Source organism: Anser cygnoides, chromosome 8 (assembly GCF_040182565.1).
Source record: "Anser cygnoides isolate HZ-2024a breed goose chromosome 8, Taihu_goose_T2T_genome, whole genome shotgun sequence".
Classification (NCBI taxonomy): Eukaryota; Metazoa; Chordata; class Aves; order Anseriformes; family Anatidae; genus Anser; species Anser cygnoides.
The window spans coordinates 13,484,204-13,499,647 of NC_089880.1; the positions used below are offsets into that span (position 1 = coordinate 13,484,204).

The 15,444-nt window shown below is 38.5% G+C and overlaps 1 protein-coding gene and 1 long non-coding RNA gene across 12 annotated transcripts in view; one reads left to right on the plus strand and one right to left on the minus strand.

The window, feature by feature from the left end:
• The first annotated feature begins 4 nt into the window (after positions 1–4).
• Positions 5–14,412, plus strand: LOC136791408 (uncharacterized). Of its 3 annotated transcripts, none has more exons than XR_010833394.1 (3): positions 13–3,938; positions 10,890–11,584; positions 11,667–14,412. It is a non-coding gene; the product is annotated as an uncharacterized lncRNA (long non-coding RNA). The 3 variants fall into 3 exon arrangements; XR_010833393.1 differs by having other exon boundaries at positions 14–3,938; positions 10,890–10,969; positions 11,049–14,412; XR_010833392.1 differs by having other exon boundaries at positions 5–3,938; positions 10,890–14,412.
• The window catches only part of RABGAP1L (RAB GTPase activating protein 1 like), a 248,438-nt gene continuing 237,996 nt past the window's right edge, over positions 5,003–15,444 (minus strand). For all 9 annotated transcript variants that reach the window (XM_067001789.1, XM_067001790.1, XM_048073418.2 and 6 more), the window contains 6 exons: positions 12,712–12,822; positions 10,402–10,506; positions 9,141–9,224; positions 8,546–8,617; positions 7,010–7,207; positions 5,003–6,628 (listed from right to left, as the gene is read on the minus strand). In XM_067001789.1, coding sequence (XP_066857890.1) covers positions 6,473–6,628; positions 7,010–7,207; positions 8,546–8,617; positions 9,141–9,224; positions 10,402–10,506; positions 12,712–12,822 — 726 coding nt within the window. In that variant the 3' untranslated portion in view covers positions 5,003–6,472. The remainder of the gene's footprint in view (positions 6,629–7,009; positions 7,208–8,545; positions 8,618–9,140; positions 9,225–10,401; positions 10,507–12,711; positions 12,823–15,444) is intronic.

Sequence of the window (15,444 nt, forward strand, 5' to 3'; positions counted from 1 at the left end):
TAGTAACTAACTGAAGAGCTGTAATAACCAACTCTGTGGTCATGTTTAATGTTCATAGTACTGAGCTTCAGCTTGCAGATTTTCAGCCACAATATTTGAAGCTGGGCCAGTTGATTTTATCTGGAAAAATGTAATATGGTCATGCTTATTTAATGGGTTTCTGTCTCTTGATGGCTCCTCCTGCTCCCTGCTTCTTTTCCTTCAGGCATGCTGCCCATTTCTCTTGCACACTACTACGGCAGCATGAAGTCCTTAACAGCCACTCCTGCTTCCCCACTGCTGTATATGAACAACTTCTAGGAAAGGTGTACTTACTAGTGTGTTCTCTATGCTGGAGACTCAGAGCAGCGTTTGGAGAGGAGTACCCAGGTGACCTGTTAGCTTTCTAGCACAGTGCCTGTCCGCTGGAATCCTGTGGTACAGGTTATCCTTGTGCCCGGGTACACTATACTGCCAGCTGGGAATTAGCTATGGAACATACACGTTTCGGACAGCCAGTCTGTGGAGCCAGTGTCCTAGCACAACGGTGCTGCTTGAAAATAACCAAGTGGAGTGAACTGTACCAAAAAACCCAACTCAACAATTTGCTATTGCAAACAGATTTAAGCTGTTTCTTAAGTGGCTTATGAAAATAAGCACCTTATTCCCATTTTGTTTGCATTTCCATTTATTTTACAAGGCATCGTTCACACAATGATAACAAGGTACTGATCCAAACAATTCTGTAACAATTAAAAAAGTAAACATTTGTTGTGACCATGTACATTAAATTGCACTTTTAATAACAAGCATTACACTTATATTTCTGTATTATACTTTATATAATACATGGATTTGTTACACAAGAACTGGCAGTAATAAGCTGTTCTCAGTTAAATGTCTTACAGCACTATAATGCTCTTTTTTCCCCAAGTCTATCTAGTAAAGTATATTTTATAAACTAGGGCCATAACCAGATAACGAATGCAACTACAAACCTGGAAAATGTCATTGTTAATCAGCACGATGAAGCTGCTCTCTATTTTCAGTGTGCTGAAGTGAAGCCACCTTGAATGGCAGACAAAGTGCTCTGGATCAGAATCATACTTGATTAGACCCTTTTCTGCTTTGCCATCTTTTCCCTGTTTAAATAAGCCAGAGACTCCTCTTACATGGGAAAGCAATAATTCCCAAAGCTCAAGAGAGCTCCTGGTAGTTTTGAAGGTGGTATCAGTACCACTGTGTCCCTAAGAGTTACTGGAAGGAGGGAATTGGAATCTGGAGAAAAAGCTGAGAACATCTGCTTTTGTTTTCATTGGTAGTAGCATCCATGTATCATATAAAATACAAAAATAAGAGAAACTGAAAGGAAATTAGTACAGCTCAAGATTCTGGTGGTATCAAATCACAAATGAAGTCTGTGATACCAAATCCTTTTGCTGTATTTATCCCTTTGTGATTCAGTTTCCTATATATTATTCTATATATAAGATATAGTTTTCCAAAGATACATATATATTCCTTTACAGGTTAAATAAAAGCAAGTCCCACTGAATAAGAAAATAAGAGGAAGTAATGTTCTAGTTCTCTACCCATATCTTTTTTTTAATTTTTTTCCCAGGTAAAAATAGCATGAAATACATTCAGTCGCAAAGCAGCTGGATTCCAGGAGAAATGGAGAGCCCTGTATTCCTGGAGGATTAACCTGTACGTCTTAAGTCATGATCCTGAAACAAATTGTGTAGACGTCTGAGTTAGAAAAGTTAGGATCTTCATCAATGCTGATAATTAGTCATCCAGTTCTAAATTCTTTGAATTTCTCAAAAACAGCTATGGATTAGCCCAGTTTTAATGGCTGCTGTGATGTATACATAATCTAACTTGAAAGGTCCAAAAATCAGTACTTCATTGTATCTCCCCTTAGTATTGTTACTTGGAAAGAGGTAACGGGACAGCTCCCAGTAGGGTATTAGCATAATAGATGGAAATAGAATCTAGTTCAGCCCTTCGCGTTTGTGAGAACAACGTGATGCCTGGTGCTGTGTGCACCCACAGCCCTGGGTATGCACAGCGTTGTGTGTTTTGTGCAGCCAGCTGTAAGCGTAACAGCCTCTTCTGCAGGGTTTAGCTGTAACAGAGGCATGCTGGTCAACCAAAATGACATATAGTAGGGTTTTCCCTTCAGCAGCTGGGAGAAAACCAGCATTGTAAGACAACAGAGTTTCTGTTTTCAATGCCAAAGGTATTTAGACTTACTAGATTACATAGAAGTATGGCAATTTTCCTTGAGTCTAACAGGAAATCAAAATAAGAGGTATAATTCTCTGACACATACAAGCAGTTTCACAGATCTCACTGAAACTGCTTAAAGAAGGGAACAGAGTTCCCTGTTTCCTCTGGAGAGAGCATCAATTTCTGATGTGTTTTTTAAGTTTCTTATGCCAATAAAGTTAGATTTGTATTGACTTCTAAGTGCCATGTTCAGTCAGTGAGTGATACCGGGACACTGAAGTCAATGAGCTCCTTTGTGCTTTGTCAAGGGCCTGAATTATTTCTGTTAGACGTTGGAGCTCCCTCTCCTGTTGTAAACAGCTGTCTTTATTCAGTGTTGTTTTTCACACAATGGCACAGGTGAAAGCATCTATTTAGAAGAAATTTTAAGGGCAAACCAAACAGTTTTAAGAACAATTTTAAGAACAAAACAGTTAAGACTAACAAGGAAAAAAATTGCTTATCTAACATGTACATTAGCTGTAGCAAATTAGAGAATATACTAATTAACAGGCAAGACAAAGAAATGTCAGCTGGTAGTACTGAGTACACTGCTGACTACCTCTCCTGATACAGATTTTACTAAACATTCACAGGTACGGACCTCAGGGACTTTGCAGTTTCTCGGGCAGTTTCTTGGATTAAAGCCACTCATGATATTTTCTATGTTTAGAAACATAGAAAATGTCTTTAATTCTTTCTAGGTACGTTTAGAATTTGTTAAAGTAAGTGAAGTGCTATTACTTTAGTGTAGTACGTTTGAGTCACAAAGATAATCCAAGACTAGTTCACAGATGTACTGCATAACTAAATCAGCCTTGCTTCATTTATCCTGTAAAGTGTTACAGTCAAAGTAAATACTTTTTAAAGTGGAAAAAAGCAGTTGTGTGGGTTTTTTTTATTTTTTTTTCGTATTGTATTGGGCATCTCAGGAGAAGATTAGAATCTGACAAGATAAAGCAGTTGTACTAAAAATATTCTTTGGAGGTTTGTCCCTAATCAAAGTAAAGGCTTTATTTCAGAACTTTGCATTCTCAATAAAATTAAAAAATAATATTTAGTTCCATAAAGATATATTTATAACATTCAAATTATCTTCAATACAATTTTGATGTTGATACATAGTTTGATACTGACTCAGGAGAAAAAAAAATGATTCACTCTAATCTTAAGAAGTGGGTTCCAGGGCCACATGAAAATAAGTTTCAGCAAGACTTTGATGATGTTTCCCTCTGAAAATCTAAATGTTGAACCAGCTATCCCTGACAGATCAGTTGGTCTGGGATATGAGCATTTCTAGCAAGTACTCCATCAACCACTGCTGAAAGGACTAATTAAAACAGACTTTTTTTCTTACAAGAAACTGTGTATCTCAACAGCATGTACAGTCAGCAGGCAGCTTTAGCTTGCCTGGTTTAATCCTGCAGTTTTGCTGTTTTCCTTGTTTCTGAATTTAACTATGCTCATTCATCTAGATAATGACACAGAGCTATTTTTCTCATTCTTTCAGTAATTTTGAGAAGATAGTTTCCACATAAATATTACTCTTCCAAGTGCCTCTGCTACAAACGCTACCTGGGATGCACAGATGGAAGGTGAAAGTCGCTTACTGCCCTTACGTCACTGCCAAAAGTGGATAATTCAGCCATTGCCTTCTGAAACATTTTTGCTGCTGTGAGAGGCACAAGGTAAGCCAGTTCCTATCCTACAGGGTTTCAAAATCATCATGGCTAGCAGGTAGCAAACATGTATTTCTCACAGAAACTCAACTTCCACAATCAGAGAGATATTACAATGAGAAGGATGAAGGTGTGCCAAAGCTAGTTCCAAACACAGAAGCTTATTTAACAATTCTTTTTTGATGAACTGGGGAAGTACTGCTCTCATTTTCCACTCATCCACTCACTCTCTCTCATTGGACCCTTTACATGATGTAACACATTGACTTGGCAAAAGACTAAATGGGGAAAAAAAAATCAAGACTTTTTTTATTTTTAATTTGAATCACCTCTAGTAAGTGCCATAAAAAGAACAGGGACATGACTGTACATCAGGGAGCTGGAGGGGTAAGGTCTTTGAGCAGCAGTGAGCTGTTACATGAACTCAGCTGCTCAGGGAATCACAGTCTTAACTTTTTTTTTCTTTTTTTGATTATTACTGCATTTTTCCAATCAAGGTTTTAAATCCACCTGTAAGTATGATTTAAGATAAATGACACGAGAAATGTGGACACTTGTCCAGCCATTGGTGTCACTCATCAGCACAGTACTCTCAACGTACCAATCAAGTGTTCTTAAGTGTCACTTCAAATTTATTACACAGTTTATTTCAAGCATGAAATGGTACTGATAAGTGAGTTAATAATGCTAGGTTTAGGTAGTCCACAGAATGGAAACATCTTTGCAAATATTATTAGCAAGTGACCAGGACAAGAAAGATTTTTTTTTTCTGTTTGCAAAAGAGATCCCTTCTGCTTTTTCCTTTTTTTTTTCTCCTCACCCTGTTAAGGTTTCCAGATAATCACTGTTCTTGCAGGTACTTTAAAAAATACCAACATTTTAAACTCCTTATTCTTAGAGGAGAGTTAGAAGTTCATCGCAGGATAGCTATGTCAGGACAGTGATTATATTTTGATCTCTACTTCAAACAAGTGACTGCCTTTCAGAATTGTTCCTCTGGCACAAGTAAACATTAAATTTGTACCACCCTGTTTGAAGTAATTCGCAATTATGCTTGACAACAAAGCACAAGATGAGTATCATTAAATTTTATTGTACAAAACGGACAAGATATGGCATTCCTTTGAATTAAAAAAAGATCAAAAGAGAACAAATGTACTTGGAACAATTTTGTAAATGGAACAATTAATACACAACCTTTTGTCCAGCAATGATATTTATCTGCAAGACCACCTTATAGACATGACAAGTATAATTAAAAAAATATTCCATCAGTTCAAGCAATAGTTTAATTTTCCATGAAAGAAGTATTTCTATAAACACTTTATGTTCAATCAAAACAAACACTTTTGAATTTTCTTACCTTAGAGATATAAAACAACCAGAGAGGTTTGGGAATCATCAGAGAAGTCTATCCCATGGGAAAAGTCTAAGTTTGGTATTCCAGTTGAAAATGTTTTTATAAAAATAAGTAATACCGATATAGCATTTCCTAGCCAAATATTTATAGCAAATTGATCTTGTTTTTGTGGTGATTTATTCATCAGTGCAGCAAAAGCCTGTTGTTTGTTTTATTTGATACCTCACTTCTGTGTAAAACTCAAAATTTGAATATCAACCCAGGGAAAAGGTTTTGTTAATTTTATTCATAAAAGCTACCCTTTATTGCACAGGACTTACAAAAGGTCAAAACTATGCAAGGTTTTCACTTGGCTTATCAGCAAAACCACTGAAAAAATGTTGAACAGTTTTCCCTTTCTCGCAGTGGAAGGAATTCTTTCTTGGCATTCTTAGTATAAACATGAAATAAAAAAGGGGAACTAGGTAACTATGTTAAATTCCAGTTCAGTTGTAAATAAACAACAGTGCTACTCAGTGCTACAAAGAACTGCACTATTTGCATTTCTGAAGAAAAAACGATCAAAACTATGAAATTATCAGGGAAGCTCACAAACAATTGTGCCAAGACAGTGCAAGACTATCTTTGCTTCTTTGCTATGGCCTAAGCTTTACAAAAAGTGCTTTTCTGCAGGACGTAGTCACTGCGATAAACTTCTGAGATGGTCCCAGGGCATAAGTTATCCTAGACACACACACACTAGTACTTGTTACACTGTGCTTTCTGTGAAGAGATTATGCTGCAGTACTTTACATTTTCCATTCTCTCTTCCTCCAGAAGAAAAAAAAAACCTTCTATGCAAGATAAAAATAATTTTGAATAATTAGTCATGTATTAAAGAACTAGTTTTGAATTATTTATTCATTTTAACATCTAGTCATATAAAATAAAGTGTAAAAGTATGAAGGTATCAGAACGTGGCTTTCAGCAAGGCAGTTTGGGAAGTAGGAATTCAACATAAAACAGAATATTTTTCCCCTTTTGAAAAGGATCACATCAGAATGAATGAAAAACATTGAAGAATTTCACTTCAAGCCTGCACTCCTGCCTTTTGTCCTTTACCCAAGAGGAGAGACCACTGGAAGAATCCTCCAGGGTTTCAGTTGTGTTGTTCTTTGTGCTCTTGTATCAGGTCTGGCTGGAACTATGTACTGCCCTCTTTGGGTGGCAGGGGTTGCTGAAGCTGCTGTGGTGGCTGTGTGCCTGCGGCAGTTTTGATAGAGTTCAGAGTTTTGCTAAACCAAGAGTTCTTGGCAGCTTGGATTTCATTCATAAGGGCTCCTCTCTGGTGCTCCAGCTCCTAAGAAAGCAAAATGGTCAGAATTGATAAAAAAAAAAAAAAAAACTTAAAAGAGCATCTTCAGACTCAGTTTCTTGCAACCTCCCAGGCACTGGGGAGAAAAACACTGAAATCACTGAGACAGTACTTAGACATACAAATGGAAATCTCTATTCTTTTGTTCTTCTCTCTTTTTAAAAACAAACAAGCAAACAAAACCAAAAAAACACAAAAAAACAGACAATCCTAAGATTCTGGAAGTTCACAGGTATACAGTAGGTACAGGCATATGCTCCCTTTAGCAACGTTTTTTTCCCCATGATTCATAACTTGCACAGATCAACTTGGACAGAGTACGACAAGGCTAAGGAGACTGCCCTGCAGTACCTGCATTCCACGTACCTGAATTTTGCACTTGGCTTCCACAAGCTGCAGTTTGGTCTGTGCAAGTTCCAGCTCCATCTCTCTCAGCTGCTTCTTCAGTGCATCCTTCTCGTCATCTGTTTCTATGCCTTTATTCTCCATGCTTAGAGAAGGCAGCTTCAGTGTCCCCTCCTTACTGAAAATCTCACTGCAGTGTTTGCAGGCCATCACTTTACCCTGAAATAGCCAGAAAGCTCGTTTTTAATCCATGTTACAGGAGTTGCTCTGTTTCCTGGAAGAGCCATTTTTATGTTAGACTGCCTTTCTGTGCTGAAGTTTTCACACTTGACATTAAGAGAATTTGAGAAGTTCTTGAACAACTTCCTGAGTGCATGAAACAGTATAAAGAAATCCTAAAGCCAATTTAGCATGCTCTGTTAATGCCTTTGCTCCTCTTCATTACTCAAACCTTCTTGCTACCAAAGCTTTTTCATATTTTGCAGTATTTATGTCAGCATAATTCAGAAGAATAAATTACATGCTGGGAACTTCCACAAAAGCACTTGACCAAATTCATACAGATTTTGATATTTCCAAGAAACCCAGGTAACTTTTCCACATTTCCAGAAGGAAGCAGTCAGCCTGTGTTTGCTGCAAGGGACAATACTGCCTTCCTGATGCTTGGTTAGTGTCCCAGGGGACGGTCCTTTTTGCTAACAACATCTGACACACAGTAGTAAAGTTTTCGTGCTACCTGGCGAGGTGAGCCAGCCGCTCATGGCTGAAGATGTAGCACAGCTGGTCTGGGTCACAAGCAAACACAGGATATTGAACTGTTCAGCAAATTATAGGAACATCTATACTAGTGTATTTTTGGATGAATAACAGATAAAAATTGTCACTACAAAGCAACAAATCAGGTTCAGCTTGAGTACTAAGGAAAAAACTAGAAGTTATAGCAGAGAGAAAATGATTCTGCCTACTCAGTAGTGACACAGAAGAGGGATGGAATTACTACCTGATCAGGAAATATTTACCATCAGTGCAGATACTAGTAATGGGGTTTAGAGAAGGGAGAGGAGGAACTGCTATAGAAATTCTGGGTATGAACCAAGTTGTGCTAATTACTGAAAACTGTTTTGCTTAACTTACACGGTAGGCAAGTGTAGAAAGCCAAAGATAAACAGTGTCCTAATAGCAATGCTGATCCCCTCCAGCACGCATGCTGGAGTAGCAGCACGTTTTCTCCTCTAGACGGCCATCTTTTGTTTTCATTTAAAGCAAACATCTAAGTAAATACAGCCTCTGTACATTTTTGCCAAAAATATACATTTCTACATGAAAATCTATATGCACTTCAGTTTGAGAGTTCCAGCCTGTATGATACAAGATAAAGAACACTGGAAGGAGATACACCCTTGAATTATTCACATTGCATGAAAAATGCACGTGGAGCTATCAGCGCAGCTGTTTGGATGTTACAGTTGTCGCAATAAATATCACTTCCCCTTTTTTTTTGTGTCACTGACCACACTTGCGTTAGAGCCATCCTGTATGTAGAGGCATCACTCTCACCTTCACAACTTCCAGTTCATCTTTACTGGCTGCCTGCTGTTTTTCCAGCCTGGTACTCAGCTGGGAACAAATCTGGAGCAGAGAAAGCAGTCTCTTAGATAAAGTTTATTTTATTAAAATATTACTTAAGATTTTTGGCATTTTTTTTTTTTAGAGCTAACATTTCTTAAATTCTGCCTCACACAGGTAGGTATGTGTGTTCCCCCTTAACAAATCCACTGCTGGGGATAACTGAGACCGAAAAATATGGCAGCATTCAATACAGAACTTGAACATGGACACCAGAACATTTTATTGATTATCTGGTTTATGTTTCCACTGGTTTATGTTTCCACTGCATTATGTCACACAGCAAAGAAACATTCACCCTACAGTACTAAAAATAGCTTAAAGATGGGTTATTCTTGATTCCCCAAATTAGCAGACTATTAGGAAAATCAAAAAGATTTACCACAAATTATAATGCTTTCTAAAAGCCTAAAACATAATGTATCTTATTTAAAGAATGAGATAAGCAACTCTAAAATTTCAGCTCTCAGAACAGGTTGAAAAAAGTTTACAAATAAATAAAAGAGAGTGTCTCTAGAACCATTACCTGTTTATAGTCTGCAATAATGGCCGTAGTTTTCTTAATCTCAGATTCTGCCTTCTCTAGTTGCTTCCTGAAGACTTCCTTCAGCTAAGAGTTGAAGGAGAGAAGTTACACAGTACACTGTGTAAAAAAAAAGCTTTCCAAATGCATCATCAAATTGTTCTCTCAAAGTCTTGCTGTGTGTACAACAATTCTACATCTTTTTCTACTTCTGAAGAACTGGAAATTAGTAAGAAAGTCTGTTTTACTCAATATACAAACACCTACGATAACAAAAAAAGTCTCTACTGTGATACAGTGTATCACTGTTCAGAGAACTGTCCTATACAGGAGTTTTCTTTCTCCATGTTAAATAGTGCAGCATGGTCCACAGTTACATGCTTTATTGTTGGGTTGTTTGGTTGTTTTCCCTCTGCACAAGGTTTGGGCAGACAAATTGTTTGTTTGGAGATGGAACAGGGGAGAAGAATCTCTCAGCACTATCACGCTCATCTCCAAAACAGGAGAAAAAAAAAAACTGTTTTAGTTGCCAACAGAAACGGAAGCAGGAATCTGTTTTAGTTGTGCCAGCTAACTCATTCCTCCACCGTTAAGAAGCACTAAACATGGAGAGCCATTTAAGCAGGATTAAGGCCTCCACTGCCTTTTATATACTAAACACAGAACTTGTAGGGAGAGGAAAAAAAAAGAAAAAAAATCGATTGTTACAGTCACTGTTATCAAATGGCAAAAATAAGAGTCCCTGTATCACTCTCAAAGCATACTCAGGTGTACATCAGTATTCAGCACATAAGATATGTAGGATCAAAAAACTAAGACTGAACATTTTGCAACTGAGTGAGGCCAGGTCTGGGCAGCAAAATCACTCCAACCCTCAGTTCTGTCCTGTTGATTCTAACTTCTGAGAGGAATGCCCATAGCTTTGTTTCAGTGAACCAGCAGCCTCTTAGAAGGCAACAATTCCTCCAGTAACCCTCTTTAGATAATTAAGAGACATCTGATCGTGCCTCCTTAGTTGTGACTGCTTACCACCTACGAAAATGATTGTTATAATACTGGGAAGGGAGTAAGATATGGAAAATTGGACATTCAGGAAAACACTGAAACATGTACTTAGAAAAAAAATACCCTGGCACTTTGAACTTCTAACTGACACTGCATTTTGAAGACAAAAATCCCTTCCGTAACCACAATACATTCGTGCTTTTCAGATTATCCTTTTGCTTGCATTCAGCTTAGTGGGAAAGACTGGAGAATGCCTTACCTGAGCGGTTTCCTCTTCCTGCTTCCGTTTCTCTTCCTCTGTCTCCACTAGTTTCTGTTTGGTCAGGAGAAGTTCCTTGTTCAAAACATCAGCTTTGTCTTCAGCCTAGGATTAGAAACACTGGTGTAAATCATGTTATCTGTGCCAATATAAGTGTATTGGTGTATATAGATCTCACAAATACTGCAGCTTCAGGATCTAGAGTTGCCTTTTCCTGCCCTTGGATGGCTCACCCAACCTATTTTGTAAATGAAATTCCCTTTTCAAGTAGCTATTTTCTAAATTATTTCTTTGTGCTCCAACTGTGGAAAAGGACCCTTTTGTCAAGTGTTACCCATGCCCAGGTGACAGGTAAGCATAGATCATATGTCGTAGTACAAACGATATATAAAATATTTTTGTTGGGAATGACATTAATGTAAGACAAGAAAGCATGATTCAGCTCCTGTCTAACTTTAGATAACTCATTTCATTTTTCTATCTTTCAGGCTAGGTGCCTGCACTGTACCTTACAAAGCATCAGAGCTTAGGCAAGTATAAGAGACAAACAGAACCATCAGAAAAAAAGGTTTGTTAACAATTATTTCCTGGAGAAACTTGATACTGTATGCGTCCTGGAGAATACAAACTTTCTCCTTTCTTTAAAGGGCCAAGCTTATGTAGATACATACTGGGAATTTTTTGGATTCTGTGAGCACTATCCTCACTGATCACCGGATTGAGCACCAGGAGAGAAATGTATTTTTCAACAACTGGATATATTCTGTTGACTTCCCCTACTGGGAGATACATACTGCACCACATCACTTTTACCACCCAGTTACTGAGCAGAACAGGCAATGACTGTAGTCAAATATTACTTGCTGGAAATATAAGAGGGAAAATGATATTACGAACAACAACAGCACAGATACTGTCTCTGACCTGCACTTTGTTTTTCTCTACTACCGATGGTATTAGCTTATCTACTGCTACAGTGTTAATTATTAATGAGGGTGTTAGTGGTGACTGAGAGCAACAGAAGCAGCTCCACCAAGACCTCGTCTGAAGAGATGGACTACGGATTTCTGCATTGCTCAATGTGTATACAAGGCTGTATGGGAGAAAGGAAAAATGAGAAGCAACAGAACGGACAAGGGATAAGGCTGACATCTCAAAACAAAAGAGCTCAGGGATAACAAAGGTATTTTTGACAGAAGACATGTTTAGGACATACTTTGGAGGATCAACTAAAAATCTTTCCTCCTTTTATGTGGTCATTCCAGGTTTTCCAAGCACCTGCCATGGTGTACAGTATCACCTCTCCTTGCAAGTGAGGAGTGCAGCAGCACAAAGCTTTTCTTTCAGTGCCACTGAACTGAGGTGGGGTGTGAGAACACTTAATGGAGCCACTCATCTGCAGAAAAACTGCTAAAATGCAGGAGAGCAAAGAATGGGGCTGGCAAAGGTACATGTCTAACAGCTTTGTCATGACACTTCAGAACACAGCAGGGGCAGAAGCAGATATAAAGCTGCTTTACATTCCTGGGGAAGACAGAGCACCTCAATGCAGTGTTTTTGTCTTTTACACCACAATGCCCACTCCAGCAGGCAAAGTGGTTATCTGCCCATGCTTGCTCGCCAAGGTGCCTCAGATTTTTAGAATCACACGAATCCACATCAGAAGAGCCTAGCTGCCAAGGGTCTGACTAAATAGAAATACACTACTGTGGCCAATGATGTTTACAATTCTGAGGTTAGATAAAGAAGCCAAATAAGTAGAGAAAATCAAATTGAGAGACCCCTGCAGGAAAAGATTTTACATTGTAAGAGGCACTACAGCCTTCACTAAGCAAGATGCTAATCATGAGGGGTGGTGGAATATGGCCCTCCTGTATTCCATACCACACCACTTCATTCTCTTTTAATTTAGTTGGCTATACTGAAATTGCTGTGAAAAAAATAGATCCACATAAGGTAGCAGACATTCTGCAAAGCAACTTCCCTTAAAATCAGTCTTTCAAGGAATATGTGATACCTTTTTCCAGTAAACGTTTGTTCTTTGGTACCTGCCTAAAAGATTATGGCTTACATTTTGTAAAATGAACCGCAACAGAGAAGGTGCGGTCAATGTTAATGATACACTGCTGTGTATGCCTATGCCTGCATCCACGTGGAGATACAGCAACTAGAATTAAGGTTGTCAGGAAAACAAAGGCACAAATACCAATGCTTTTAATTTTGTGTAAATGCTTTCACTTGAGCAAACAACAGGGCTACTAAAACTAGTATTGCTAAGCTGGAGCTTGGAGCCATCTCTTTCAGCATTACCTGGTCCAGGTCATTCCGTAAGGCAATTTTGCTTGTAACAAGCTCATGGGCAAGGTCATCGTTCTCCTGCTCCAGCCTCATGCTAGCTTCTTGGAGCCTGCGATTTTCCCTCTGCAGAAAGAAAGGAACAACCAAAAGAGGAAGTTAACTCTTACTGATATTAAGGAGCGGTAAGCGAATATGTTGTATGTATAAAACACTGATAAGGCAAGAGTGCACATCAAGACAGGACTGCTGCTCTGGGAAACAACAGTGAATTAAGCCAGCAGTGCAAATGCAGCAATTCCACTTACATCCCAATGGTTATGTTTGAGTCACGGAAGTGACACACTGATTGTAGGATTTCTCTGTCAAAAGTAAACACAGTCCTCTCAATAAAAACATCTGCTTTCTGATTCCTCCTCATCAAAAGAAATAAGACAGATAAAATCCCACCCAGCAGCAGTGAACAGGGAGATAACTCAAAATGATGTTTCTATGTAGAAAGCTGTCCTCTGCTCCATTTTACAAAACCTCATCTGCAGGCAATCCATAAAAATAGTCCATTCTGGAGATGCCGTGGTACCAGCCATTTGTCCTCTGTGGGACCAATAAAGAACAGCACTTAGAAGGGAACTCCTTATAGCTCATATAACACGTACATCCTCCTGTACGCTTTCTCTGTAACTTGCACCAGTGACAACAGGTACATTTTACAGGACACCTGCTGAGAAAAAGTGCCAGATGGAGAGGGGACATCAGTCCCTGAGTACAGGTCCAGAACCTGTTCTGCCCATGATGCACAACAACACAAAATGTAGACCTTCAAGACTGCAGGCCCTGCTCCTCCCCTACACGCACCTCCTACCTGCTCCACAAAGGCAGAAATGACTACGTAGAGCACTAACTGGTGAAGGAAATGCATTGGGAAAAAAAAGAAAACCAGCAATTCATGTTTCTTAAAAATCAATTTATGTGACTGTTATTTAGGGCTGAGAAGCAGAATTATATTCAGAAGGTATCTGTGGGTTGGTGGACTTCCAGGAGTCTGCATCAAATCCCCTGGCTTCAGAAGAACACAACGAGGTGAGCCTCATACAGATGCCCTTCTCAAACAGATTTTGAGACAGCAAAAAAAAAAAGCTGACATTCAGTCACATGGTGACTGCAAAAGAGACTGGAAAGGGAATCTGTTTGCTATGGAAACTCAAGAAAAATGCCAAGTTCACATGGAAGTTTATAGATGGAGAAACAGTAACCTACATGCTAACATCTCAAAAAGGGCACTTGAAAGGTTATGCTCTCCTAAGACATACAGTAAAAGGGAATATATTAACAGCACTTAGAACAACAAAATAATTCCAAGAGTTGCTCATTGAATGTTTTCCTACAAAACATGATTTCTTTGCATAAGCATATTATTCACCAGCCTTCACTTCCTCTTGCTCACCAGCTATGCTCAAATAATTCTTTCCAAAGCTCACCACAGTGAAACAACTGTTTTTCATCTGTTGCAAAAAGTTTTTGCATGCTTGTCTTAAAAAAGGACAACTACAGTTCTAAGAGGATGCTAAAAAAGGTCTCTTCTTTGTCTTAGCTTCCTCTGCGGCAGGAAGCAGAACCTCTGCAAATACTTTCTCCTTAATGGGACATTATTGTGTAAGTGGATTGTGCACTGCCCTTTACAGGAAAGTAAGTTCATTTCCTCCCCAAAAGACTGTACTTTAAATAACTTTGCTTTGTTACAGAAACTCTAAAATACTTGTGATTTCATGCAATGAAAATAACCATTGCTAAAAGACACCTAACTTTGGGGATTTTTTTAAATCACATCATATTCTGTTTGAGACAAGGAATTTTTAAAAGTAAAATTATCCTGTAAGGATTATATATACTTTGAAGCATAACAGCAAATTGCTATCTTCAGTAATAATAATAATAAAAAACTCCAATGAAGCTTTATTTCTGTATTTTGTTCAGACCATCCAAGAAGTGTTATTTTTATAGACACAGGTCTGTCAGTGAGCAGTTACCAAAAAGTCATAAGTTCACTTAAAAACTGGGACAAAATCAGGACTGTATTACTGTCAGGTGCTACAGCACCAATACCTTTTCATAGGGATGTTGCTTAGAGCAAGGAATCAGCAAATTCTTAGACTTCCACAAAATAACCCAGAAAGAAGTTTGCTTTAACATTTTTGCTATGCTTTTGCCAAAAGCTTCTGTGTCCGCAAAGCAAGCTGCACGGTGTGAAGTTCGGAGTTCCTGCTTTGCATTCGCAGACAAGTGGAAAGCAAGCTACGTGGTTGGAAATGCGCTATCCTCCTCTTAAACTGAAATTTACACGGTACATTTTTAACAAGTTAAATATCTCTTACCTTGGACATCCAGTCAATAGCTAAGAGCTGAGTCTCTCATTGGGCCACCTTTACTCTTCCTCCACACAGGGCAGTATGTGCGATTAGATGGTTTGTCCTTTCCAGCTCCTCCCCCCAGATCTAGCAGTGAAAAACTGCCTCCTTCCTCAGAAGGAAACTCTTATCTGCTTACGTCTAAATAAAACCTAACGTTACACAATGAAAACAAAAATATCAAACAGTGCTTTTCGTATCTAGCAAACTACTTCCGATGCCTCTGAGAAATACACAGGGTTTTTATAAAATACCAGTTGCAATGGAATGAAGCTCAATAGATGGAGCTGGTTCATTATAGCAGGACTCGCAAGCAGTATTTTGTAACCTGACATGAGCCAAC